This window comes from Neofelis nebulosa, chromosome X, assembly GCF_028018385.1.
Source record: "Neofelis nebulosa isolate mNeoNeb1 chromosome X, mNeoNeb1.pri, whole genome shotgun sequence".
Lineage (NCBI taxonomy): Eukaryota > Metazoa > Chordata > Mammalia > Carnivora > Felidae > Neofelis > Neofelis nebulosa.
This window is the reverse complement of record NC_080800.1, coordinates 41,827,028-41,840,150: the sequence shown is the minus strand read 5'-3', so window position 1 is coordinate 41,840,150 and position 13,123 is coordinate 41,827,028. Positions and strand designations below refer to the sequence as shown.

General features: G+C 42.1%; 1 protein-coding gene across 5 annotated transcripts in view; it reads left to right on the top strand.

The window, feature by feature from the left end:
* Window positions 1-10,674, top strand: part of ZNF41 (zinc finger protein 41) — a 45,824-nt gene extending 35,150 nt beyond the window's left edge. For all 5 annotated transcript variants that reach the window (XM_058712273.1, XM_058712268.1, XM_058712270.1 and 2 more), the window contains exon 5: window positions 4,260-10,674. In XM_058712273.1, the coding sequence (XP_058568256.1) occupies window positions 4,260-6,280 (2,021 nt within the window). In that variant the 3' untranslated portion in view covers window positions 6,281-10,674. The remainder of the gene's footprint in view (window positions 1-4,259) is intronic.
* Window positions 10,675-13,123: the final 2,449 nt, after the last annotated feature.

Below are 13,123 nucleotides of genomic sequence, written 5' to 3'. Positions count from 1 at the left end.
AAAGTCAGACACTTAACCAACGGAGCCACCCAGGCACCCCCTAAGCATACCACATTTTATGCTATTTCCCCCCAGCTTTATTGAGATATAAGTGACACATAACATTATATAAGCTTAAGGTATACAATATGTTGATTTAATACCTTTATGTATTGCAAAATAATTAACACATAGCCTTCGCTAATATCTCCATCCTGTCACATAGTTACCAATTCTTTTTTGTGGTGAGAACATTTAAGACTTACTCTCTTAACACCTTTCGAGTGTTTGATACAGTATCGTGAGCCCGAATTACCAGGCTGTATCTTAGATCCTCAGAACTCATTCATCATAGAACCTAGAACTGGCAGTTTGTACCCTTTGACCAATACTTCCATTTCCTTCACCCCCAACCCCAGGTAACCACCACTCTACTCCGAGTTTGACTTTTTTGAGATTCCACATACAAGTGATAATACCATACAGTATTTGTCTTTGTCCGACTTATTTCATTTAGCATAATACCCTTAAGATTCAGCCAGGTTATAACAAATGGCACAATATTTTTCTCGTGGCTGAATTATATTCCCTTGGGGGTGTGTGTATGTGTGTATATATATATATATATATATATATATCCTTTATCCATTCAACGTTGACTGACAGATTGTGTCCATATCTTGTTATTGTGAATAATGCTGCAATGCATACGAGAGTGCAGATATCTCTACGAGATCCTCATTTCTGTTCTTATGGATATATACCCAGAAGTGGGATCGCTAAATCATGTGGTAGTTCCGCTTTTAATTTTTCAAGGAAGCTCTATACTGTTTTCCATAGTGGCTGTACCAATTTGCATCACTACCAACAGTGCACAAGGACTCCCTTTTCTTCACACCCTCACCAACACCTCTTCTCTGTCATCTTGATGTAGCCACTGTAGCAGGTGTGAGGTGGTATCTCATTGTGATTTTGACTGGCATTTCCCTGGTGATTAGTGATGTTGAGCACCTTTTCATGTACCTGTTGGCCATTTGGATGTCTTCTTTGTGTTTTTGTTTTAAAATGTTTATTTATTTATTTTGAGAGAGAGAGAGAGCGCGCCAGAGAGAGTGAGAGTGGGGGAGGGGCAGAGAGAGAGACAGGGAGAGAGGGAATCCCAAGCAGGCTCCTTGCTGACAGCATGGAGCCTGACGTGGGGCTCAGTCTCACAAACCGTGAGATCATGACCTGAGCCAAATGAAGAGTCTGACGCTTAACCGACTGAGTCACCCAGGAGCCCCATTTTGATGTCTTCTTTGGAAAACTGTCTGTTCAGTTCTACCCATTTTTAATCGGTTTATTTATTTTTTGCTATTGAGTTGTATGAGTTCTTTATATTAACTCCTTATCAGATATATGACTTGCAAAAACGTTTTCACATTACAGAGGTTGCTTTTTCATTTTGCTGATTGTTGTTTTTTTTTTTTTTTTGATGTGCATTTAAGAATTTTTACTTATGTCTACCATATGTGTTAGTGTTCTATGAATCAGACTCTTTATTCTGTGCTCTGTCTATTCAGTGATACATTTTCACCTGGTGATCAGATTTCGGTGTTCCATGACATGGCTCAGTGACTCTAGCATATGTGGCTCTTTCCTCTTTCTCACCTTTCTTTCCACAGGAGCTCAGAAAGAAAGCACAGACTTTAGACTATGTGGTAACTGAGGCTTTTACCTCTCTGTTTTTAGAAAGTTCCCAGAACTAAGAGCCTGTTTCTTCTTGTGTAACTCAGGGGCTGAGCAGGAGACAGAAACGACCTACTAATTTGAACAGCGAAAGTATAACATAAAGAATGATTGGCTACGGTGAGATTGAAGTGACGAGAGATTAGCTAGTAAAAGTAAAGAGAAATCTAAAGAATAAAGGAATAGCAGATAAAAAGAACAGCTGGTACCTCTAGGGCTGTGATTGAACACCCAAGGAAGGGCCTCCCTTGCTTCCCGGGGATGAATCCAGAGCTTGATGGGAGGCGCAGCCATTGGCTCACAGCACGGAAGAAGAGTGGAACTCGCTGGAAATCTGCTCTCTGGGGTTCCAGAGAAAGCTGATCATGCGGAAGCTTCTCAGCGGAGGCAGCCCCCTACGAATCGTCTGAGAGGGGTGCTAGGGTAAACTGCGGAGTGCTGCTGGCCACGTCGCACTGCACAAGCCTGGAGCTAGAGAAGCTCCCAGAGTTTACGGGAGCTGGGTGCTTGGGAAGCCGTATGAGCCACAGGAGGTAGGTGCTCGAAAAGTCGTCCCCACCGCAGGAGCTGAGGTCTAGAGAAGCCACCCACACTGCAAGACCTGGGCGCCCGGGGAGCTAGAAGTGCATCAGCAGCGTGGTGGTGGCGAAGCCACAGGTGGCTGCAGGAAGCCCGGTGGCGGACGGGCTGCCCTTGCTGGGACGGCAGGGGGGCTGCTGAGTGGGCCCACCGGAACCAGGAAGCAAAACCCCTTCCTCCTGCAGTGTTTCTCCATCACCCGGTGCTGAAAAGGCCCAACATCATGCCAGTTGGCAAAGGAAACATATCTAAAGAGACTCACATCCATTTTTGTAGAGCAGGCAAAGGGGAGTGGATTCAGAGCCGAGAGGCAATAGGTTGGTACCTGGCACGTTTATTCTTCAGTTCACTGAGGCAGAGCCTGGAAAATGTTTGGCAAACTTCCAGTTATTGAATTTGGGGAGATAGGCAGCGGAGGATATCTTGTTCTCTTTCGGCAGGATTTTGCAAGTGTCTGCTCAGGGGAATTCAAAGGACCATACATCATACTTGGAAAGGGAAGAAATGTTAACAAGCTCAGCCTTTCTGTTGGAGCAGAAAACTGGGCCAAATTAGGTATCAATATGAGTGGTACCCTGTCGGCTTTCTACACTCACAGCAGATAGAATTTTGAATAGGCAGAGAAACCAAACAACAAACTCAGTATAAATTCTCTCGTGTAAGAATTCGGAGGTGAACGGATGCAGTCAACAGGTCAACTCTACCCCTGACGGGTCATTCAGGGGCCATGTTCCAAGTCATTGCCCTGCCATCCCCCAGGGCACCATGGTCAGCTACGTGGTTAATGTTGGGTCACTGCTGAGTCCAGTGGGAAGGAGAAAGGGGAAGAGAGGAGTTTTTCCCACTGACTTCAGGCCCGGCTTGGAAGCTGCACATACCTCTTCTGCTCATACTTTTCGCTGGTGAGGACAAAGTGAGGCTGGTAAATGCAAGTGCAATTAGTTGTGGGTGGACGGCTTGTACTTTCTGCCTCAGGTGGCTTTTCCTCTCCTATCTGGCTCTTGTTGAAAGCGTATATCCCTGGGACCAAGGAAAACATGCAGCTGGCTATAGAGTTGGAGCACAGATACCTATTTACTATTTGGATGGTTGATGTTGCAACACTGTTGGGTATAGCTGCAGAGGAATGGATCTCTGAGGCACAGAAATTTAATGTTGGTGCTCCTATGGTTCAGAGGAAAAGCAAGATAAAGCAGAGAGGTTATAAAGGTTCAGAGCAAGGGCGCCTGGGTGGCTCAGTCAGTTAAGTGTTCGACTCTTGATTTCGGCTCAGGTCACGATCTCACGGTTCATGAGATCGAGCCCCAGCGTCAGGCTCGCAGAACCTACTTGGGATTCTCTCCCTCCCTCTCTGTGCCGCCACCCACTCCGCTCACGTGTACACTCCGGCTCTCTCTCAAACTAAATAAATTTAAAAAAAAAAAAAAGAGAAAGGTTTAGAGCTGATAAGTAATAAAGACATATAATCTGAAATATTTCTTCCATGCTAGGATTCCCCTTAACAGACTTAGGTTTCTTCTTCTGGTTAGTCTCATTATCAAGACCTCCTACATAACAGATATGAATTCCCAGGGTCACAGCCCATCTCCCTCACTTAATTAGCGATTTGGTCTTCAGCAAGTTACACAACTTCTCTGTACTTCTGTTTTCTCATCTGACTGGTCATGACAGCTGCCTCTTAGGGGTTAGTGAGGACTGAATGAGCTATTTATGCATAAAGCACTTGGAACAGTGCCTGGTGCATCATAAATGCTATAAAATTATTTTGTACATAGTAAGTGCTTTAGAAGAATTTTGTATTACTACATTATTACTATTTTCATTATTGTCATATGGACCCTTCCATTTCTGTGTCCACCTTGTACCCCATCCACGGCCAGACCACCCCAAACGCGCCCCATCTCGTCAGAACTACATGTACCCTCGGCTGATTGCCCTTTGAGTCATTTTTATGTTCTTCTTTTTCGTTTTAGGTGAGGATATTGGGAAAGTACAACAACAGAGAATTTCTGGAAAAGTTCCACTCCCCTGTGAGAAATTTGGTCAATCTATAAGAAAAGCTCCTTTGTGTTCCATTTTAGAAGAATTGTGGCAAAATAATAGCGAACTAGAGAGATATCCAAGAAGCCAAAATAACCCTTTAAGTCCTGTGAAAGTGCTGAGCTGTGAATGTAAAAATATTGAAAAAATAATTCACGTGAGTTCCAAGCTTGTTCCTTCAATTAAAAGACTCCATAACTATGACACATTTGGAAAGAGTTTGAAGCACACTTTAAACTTACATAACCATAATAAAAGCAATTCAACAAAGAACCTTGATAAGATTTTTGGAAATGATAACAATTTTGCCCACAGCTCTTCCTCCCCTGAGAATGCTGCCACAGGGGCAAATGCCTGGAAAATTAATCAATGTGAAAAGCATCTTGGCAACAAACAAGTTCTCATCCCCCAGCAGCAAATTCAGACCGGGGAGCAACTTTATGTTTGTACTGAGTGTGTAAAGAGCTTCCCCCAGAAGTCACATCTCTTTGAGCATCAGAGAATGCATGCTGAGGGAAAATCCCATGAATGCAATAAAAGTGAGAACGCCCTCACTCAGAAGCCACAGATTAATGGACCTCAAAGTGTTTATACAGGGGATAAACCCTATATATGTACTCAGTGTGGGAAGGCCTTTACTCTCAAGTCAAACCTCATTACACATCAGAAAATTCATACTGGGCAGAAACCGTATAAGTGCAGTGAGTGTGGAAAAGCCTTTTTCCACAGATCATATCTCTTTAGACATATGAGAATTCATACAGGAGAAAAACCCTATGAATGTAGTGAATGTGGAAGAGGCTTCTCCCAGAATTCAGACCTTAATATACATCAGAAGACTCATACTGGAGAGAAACACTATGCGTGCAGTGAATGTGGGAAAGCCTTTACAAGAAAGTCCGCGCTCAGAATGCATCAGAGAATCCACACAGGAGAGAAACCTTATGTATGCACTGAATGTGGGAAGGCTTTCATCCAGAAATCACATTTCAATACACATCAGAGAATCCATACCGGAGAAAAACCTTACGAATGCAGTGAGTGTGGAAAATCATTCACTAAGAAGTCACAACTCCACGTGCATCAAAGAATTCACACAGGAGAAAAACCCTATATATGTACAGAATGCGGAAAGGTCTTTACTCATAGGACAAACCTCACTACACATCAGAAGACTCATACTGGAGAGAAACCCTACATGTGTGCTGAATGCGGAAAGGCTTTCAGTGACCAGTCAAATCTCATTAAACACCAGAAAACTCACACTGGAGAGAAACCCTATAAATGCAATGGCTGTGGAAAAGCCTTTATATGGAAGTCACGCCTCAAAATACATCAGAAGTCTCATATCGGAGAGAGACACTATGAATGCAATGAATGTGGGAAAGCCTTTATCCAGAAATCAACACTTAGTGTGCATCAGAGAATCCACACAGGGGAGAAACCCTACGTTTGTCCTGAGTGTGGGAAGGCCTTCATCCAGAAATCACACTTCATTGCACATCACAGAATTCATACTGGAGAGAAGCCTTATGAATGCAGTGACTGTGGGAAGTGCTTTACTAAGAAGTCACAACTCCGTGTGCATCAGAAAATTCACACAGGGGAGAAGCCCAACATATGCGCTGAATGTGGGAAGGCCTTCACTGACAGGTCAAATCTGATAACACACCAGAAAATCCATACCCGAGAGAAACCCTATAAGTGCGGTGACTGTGGGAAAACTTTCACCTGGAAGTCCCGCCTCACCATCCATCAGAAATCTCACACTGGAGAAAGGCACTATGAATGCAGTAAATGTGGGAAAGCCTTCATCCAGAAAGCAACGTTGAGCATGCATCAGATCATTCATACAGGAAAGAAACCCTACGCTTGTACAGAATGTCAGAAGGCCTTCACCGACAGATCAAACCTCATTAAACACCAGAAAACGCACAGTGGAGAAAAGCTATAAAGGCACTGACGGCAAACGCCTTCAGCTGGACCTCACAACTCGGTACGCGTCAGATGTCTCGTAGACGGGAAGAGGAGTGACCGTGACACTACAGCTTCCGTGAACAGAAGGCAGGCAAAGCCAAGTACCCTTCAGTCAACGGGAAGTACAAGTACCTGCATCGCTGCAAGCTGACGCGCAATTAGACGCGCAGGGAGACGCTTTGATAAAGCATTTGAGCAATAGTCCTATTTGGGTGCATGATTCATCCACAGACCCTCAAGCTCCTACAAGCGGTACAAATAGAGACCCCAGGAGATGACTTGGAACCTGTTATGTTTCACTTTTTGGATGAAGGACTTGATAAATTCGGTACTGATGAGTTCTTCGTCCCCCGGGGTGTAAAAGTACTCGATATTGGCCACTTCTTTTTCAGATTCCTAGGGCGGGGAGAAGAGTTTTTAGAGCACCAAGGTCAAGGCAGAAAACTATGGGAACGCAGGTCTGTGAGTAGAAGCCACAAGTTTTTGTGATCGTTGACATTTAAGACACAAAAAAAAGATTGCCATGAGGAACTGTTCTGTCTCTTCCCTTCACGATAGAATTTTAAAAATGTAATATTTAAAAAAAATTTTTAAATATTTATTTGTGAGGGCGGGGGAGGGGCAGAGAGAGAGGGAGACACAGAATCCAAAGCAGGCTCCAGGCTCCGAGCTGTCAGCACAGAGCCCGACGCGGGGCTCGAAGTCATGAACCCTGAGATCGTGACCTGAGCCGAAGTCAGACGCTCAGCCGACCGAGCCACCCAGGCCCCCCCAAAATATAGTATTTTTTAAAAATGAAATAGAATTTTTAAGCTGAAAGTCTCGCTTTAGGTTTAAATTGGCAACTTAGGCACGGCTGTAGTGGATGTTACAGAAATATAGTTGTTAAGCCTTACAGACCTCTGAAGGTGGCAATTGTTCCCTCATTAATTCCATGCTGTGGCAGCAGGCAATTCACATCCAAAAAAGACGTGCATGCGTTCTAACCTGTATCCCAAAAGCTGTCATTTATGGAAGCTGGCAGACCACAGACTTCTCATCCCCTTAGACGCTGACCCTCATCCACTGAGGCTTCTGCTTTCTTTGGGATTCCTGTTTGGAAAGGAGTGGTTGACAAATTGGGTTTCAGTACCTAAAACTTTGATTTGGTTTTCCTTTCAATTTGGATAAGATACATTCACTTTCTACACGCACGTTAAGAGCAGTTTTGTGTAGATTGCTACAGGATAAAGTCATCTCGCACTGTATTTGGTTAGTCTCGGATATGATTATAGTTGAATAACTGCGAGACTTCTCTAGAAAGAGCACTGCTTTTTTTTAGGCACTGATGTACAGACACTTTCTCATTTTGCCTTAAATGGTTTTTTATGACACTCATAAGAAAAGGGACTTGCTTTCTTGCATGCAATTTTATTTTGTTTTTAAACCTTCTTATTAAAGTATAATGTACACAGAAAATGCAGATAGCATGAGCAAACAGTTCAGTGATCTCTCACAAAGTGAACATACTCAGATGAAGAAGGAAAACATCCCCAGCACTCCAGAAGCATTCCAGGCCTTGTCCCCCATCCCCAAGGTAAACACTATCCTGACTTGTAACAGCACAGATGGTTTTGTCTGTTTGGTATCTTATATAAATTGAGTCCAACAATTATATTTCCTATTTTAGTAATATACTCTTTGGTGTCTGTCTTCTTAAATTCACATTGTAAATGTGAGATTCATCCATTTGGTCAAATGTAGTTGTAGATAATTCATTCTCATTGTCACGTTATGTTCCATTGCGTGAATATACTACAATATATTTATCTATTCCTCTGTTGATGGACATTTGGGTTGTCTGCAGCTTGGGGCCATTAGGAATAGTGGTGCTATAAATATTTTAGTGCCTATCTATTAATGAACATATTTACGAATTTCCATTAGGTATATGTATCTAGGATTTGAACTGCCAAGTCATACGGTATCCGTATGCTCAGCTTTAGTTTCTAAAACTAGTTTTCAAAAGTGGCTGTACCAATATACACTCCCACCAGCACAGTATACGAGTTCTACTTGTGCTCCACGTTCTTGCCAACACTTGGTGTTTTCCGTCTTTTTCATTTTAGCCCATATATATACATATACATATGTATATGTATATGTATAGCCCCCCCACACATATATATATATAACCATTATGGTTGGTATATAGTGATATCTCAATGTGATTTTAATTTTTATTTCTTGTCTTCCAATCTCAACGTAGTATCTCTCCAAGACAGTTAACTGAGATCTGAGACCTCGTCATGGTCCTCGCATGGCTGCACCATTTATATTTCAGCAACAATAGTAAGCCATTAGTAACTTTAAATCTTCCCACACAAAAATGCCTAAAGCCAGATGGTTTCACTGGTTAATTGCATTAAACATTTATAGGAGAAATAACACTGACACTCCACAAAATCTTTCAAAAAGAGGAAGAAGGAACACTCCCCAAGTCTGTGAGGCCAGGATTACCCTGATACTTAAGCCATACCAACACATAACAACAGTCACAAAGACTACAGACCAATATTCTTCATGAATATAGATGTGAAAGTCTTCAGCAAAATACTAGCAAATTGAATCTAGCAACATATAAAAAAATTATATATCATGACCAAGTGAGGTCTGTTCTGTAACACAAGGCTGCCTCAACATTCAAAAATCAGTGTAATCTCCCATATTAACAAGCTGAAGAAGAAAAATCACATGACCTACAGATTCAGTACCATTTTATCAAACTTCCAGCAGCCTTTCTTCCCCCAGAATTGATAAACGAATCCTTAAAATATAGAGAGAAGTAGAAAGGACCAAGAATAGTGAAAAGGAATCTGCCAAACAAAGTGGGAGGACATTTACCTACCAATTTCAGACACATAGATTAACAGAACAGAAAACAGTCCGGCAACAAGCCCTCATACTATGATAAACATGTATTTTCCCCACAAAAGTGTGAAGGCAATTCAATGGGGAAAGAAAAACCTTTCAACATTTGGTGCAGGGATCATTGGATATCCACATGCAAAAAGATAAATTTAAATCTTGCTTCATGCCATTCTAACAATGAGCTCAAAATAGATCACAGACACAAGTATAAAAGCTACAACTATAAAAGTTTTAGTAGAAAACAGGAGAAACTCTGTGACCTTGGTTTAGGCAAGAAATTCTTAGATAGGACACCAAGAACATGATCCATAAGGAAAAAAATCATAAACTGGACTTCCATCAAACCAAAAACCAAAAAGGTTTGTGCTTCAAAAGACACAGCTAAGGAAACGAAAAGACAAAACACAGACTGGGAGAAAACATTTGTAAGGCCTGTATCTGATAAAGAACTTCTATCCAGAATATATAAAGAACACTTACAGCTCAATAAAAAGACAAACAACCCACTTTAAAAATGGACAAAAGACTTGAAGAGACATTTCATCAAAGAGGATATGATGCAAGTAAGCACATGAAGAGATGCCCAACATCATTAGGGAAATTCTAATGAAAACCACAATGAAATAACCACTTTACATGCGCTAAAATGGCTATAATTAAAAAAGACCATCCTAACAAATGTTGGCAAAGATACAGAGGATTAGGAACTTTCATACATTTCTGGTGTAAATGCACGAAAGTGGTATAGCCACTTTGGAAAAGGGGCAGTTTCCTTAAAAGTCGATCATAAATTTACCATAGGACCCAGCGATGTCACTCCTAGTATCCACCCAAAATGTATGTAACATGTGCTCACACAAACTTGCCCTTATTGATAATAGCGTAATTTGTATAAGGCAATAAAGTACAGACAGTCCAAATGTCCATCAACTGGCAAATGGATACACCAAATGTGGTAGTCAGCAATAAAAAGGAACAAATGCTAATAAATACTACAACATGGATGAACCTCAAAAATAGTATAAGTGAAAGAAGCAAGACACAAAAGATCAAGTATTGTATTTGTATATTGTATTTACATGAAATGTCCAGAAAAAATCTATAGAGATCTGTAGATTAGTGGTTGTCTGGGGATGAAAATTGGAATGGTCATGAATTATAAATTAGTACAAGGATTTTTATCGGGGTCAGAGAAATGTTCTAGAACGTGATCGTGGTGACGGTTGCCCCACTAGGTATAAGTTTAATAAAGGTCACTGAGGCGATCCTTAATTCCATTCCTTTTTAAACACCTGGATCCCCTGCCATAACATCTGTTGCCGCCTATAGCTAGAATGAACTGTTGTCTTGGAGCTTGTTGTACATTGAAGAAGAAACTTTTGTTTAAAAAAAAGTCATTGACCTGTACAATTTAAATACAGAATGTAAATGATACCAAAATAAAGTTGTTCCTTTTTCTGAGTTGCTTTGCCTATTCTGGGTCCTTTACATTTCCATATGAATTGTAGAATAGGTTTGTCCATTTCCACAACAACAAAAAAGCTGCTGTGGTTTTTATTGGAATGACTTTGAATTTGTAGATCAATTTGGGGATAATTGAAATCTTAACAATATTGTTTTCTGACTCATAAATAAGGTCTATCTCTCCGTTGCCTTAAGTATTCTTTAATGTCGTTACATTTTGTTACATTTGCAGCTTTCAGCGTATACATCTTTTGTATCTTCTGACAAACTTCCCTAAGCATCTCATATTTTTGATGCTTTTTTACTTGGTGTTGTCTTGTTTCCACTTTATTGTGTGGTGTTGGTTTTCGATTTAAATTTCTTTCTTGGGCACCTGGGTGGCTCAGTCAGTTAAGCATCCAACTTCAGCTCAACTTCGAGCCCCGCATCAGGCTCTGTGCTGACAGCTCGGAGCCTGGAGCCTGCTTCAGATTCTTTGAATCCCTCTCTCTCTGTCCTTCCCCCGCTCATGGTCCCTCTCTGTCTCTCTGTCTCTCTCTCAAAAATAAATAAACATTAAAAAAAAAAAAAATAGGGGCGCCTGGGTGGCTCAGTTGGTTAAGTAGCTGACTCCGGCTCAGGTCATGATCTCATGGTCTGTGAGTTTGAGCCCCGCATCGGACTCTGTGCTGACAGCTTGGAGCCTGGAGCCTGCTTCGGATTTTGTGTCCCCTTCTCTCTCTGCCTCTCCCCCTCTTGCACTCTGTCTGTCTCTCCTTTCTCTCTCTCTCTCTCTTTCAAAATAAAGTAAAAACATTAAAGTAAATAAAGAAATAACTTTTTTTTTTAATTTTTTAACGTTTATTTATTTATTTATTTTTTTTTTCAACATTTTTTTAATTTATTTTTGGGACAGAGAGAGACAGAGCATGAACGGGGGAGGGGCAGAGAGAGAGGGAGACACAGAATCGGAAACAGGCTCCAGGCTCTGAGCCATCAGCCCAGAGCCTGACGCGGGGCTCGAACTCACGGACCGCGAGATCGTGACCTGGCTGAAGTCGGACGCTTAACCGACTGCGCCACCCAGGCGCCCCTAACGTTTATTTATTTTTGAGACAGAGAGAGACAGAGCATGAACAGGGGAGGGGCAGAGAGAGAGGGAGACACAGAATCTGAAACGGGCTCCAGGCTCTGAGCGGTCAGCACAGAGCCCGACGCGGGGCTCGAACCCACGGACCGTGAGATCATGACCTGAGCCGAAGTCGGATGCTTAACCGACTGAGCCACCCAGGCGCCCCATTCTTTTTTTTTTTTTTTTAATTTTTTCTTTTTTTTTTAAAGTAAACTCTATGCCCAATGTGGGGCTTGAACTCAGGACCCTGAGCTCAAGAGTCTTATGCTCTACTCACTGAGCCAGCCACACACCCCTTTAATTTAAAATTTTTATTGTTAATCACCAGTATATACAAAGTCAGTTGCTGTTTATATGTTTTTCTTGTGCAGAAGTTAGAGGAAACAGTCCCCACACAAGACTGTCCTCACTTATGACAGCAACTGCAAATTCAGAAGTCTCCAAGACCACCCTCAGTTTCAATAATTCACTAGATGGGCTCTAAGAAGTTACTGAAAGCTGTTATAACTCACGGTTATATTTATTACAGCTAGAGGACAGAGATTGAAATCAGTCAGGGGAAGAAGTGAACAGAGTCCAGGAAAATAAACTTCCAGTTGGAAAGAACAGCTTCTAGTTGTCCTCTCCCCATGAAATCAAGACATTACTCTCCCAGCATTGATATGTGACAATGACATGGAGGGAGCACTGGCAACCAGAGAAACTCACTCCAGCCTTGGCGACCACAGCCTTCAATGGGGCTCCATCGTGTAGGCATCAGATGACTGCTCACATGGCTGGTTTCAGTTTCCAACCCTCAGGAGGCTGAGCTTCACAAACCAAAGCCCCCACACTTCATTATGTTGTTCATATGACTCTGAGCCCTCACCCTAAATCACGTAGTTATGATCTGAAAGGCATAAAGACCCCACGTAAACAAAGACATTCCAAGGGCCTAAGAGATTATTTTCCAGAAGCTGAAGGCAAAGGCCAGGCTTCTCTTTGAGTAAGGTTAAATTATTTACTATACAGGCCACCCCCCAGACCTTTGGCCATGGCTCTTTCGCAGCAAAATATATTTGGGCATCTACGTTTAGCGTTTATATGACATCAGCAACAGTAAAACATCCATCCCATAAGGCCATTATATACATTTTCATGTTTTTATGCTTATTCGATTACTCTTCCCCTTTGGTCCATCTCTATTTGTACCTTATTAAGAACTTTTGGGGGGCGCCTGGGTGGCTCAGTCGGTTGAGCATCTGACTTCAGCTCAGGTCATGATCTCACGGTCTGTGAGTTCGAGCCCCGCGTCGGGCTCTGTGCTGACAGCTCAGAGCCTGGAGCCTGCTTCAG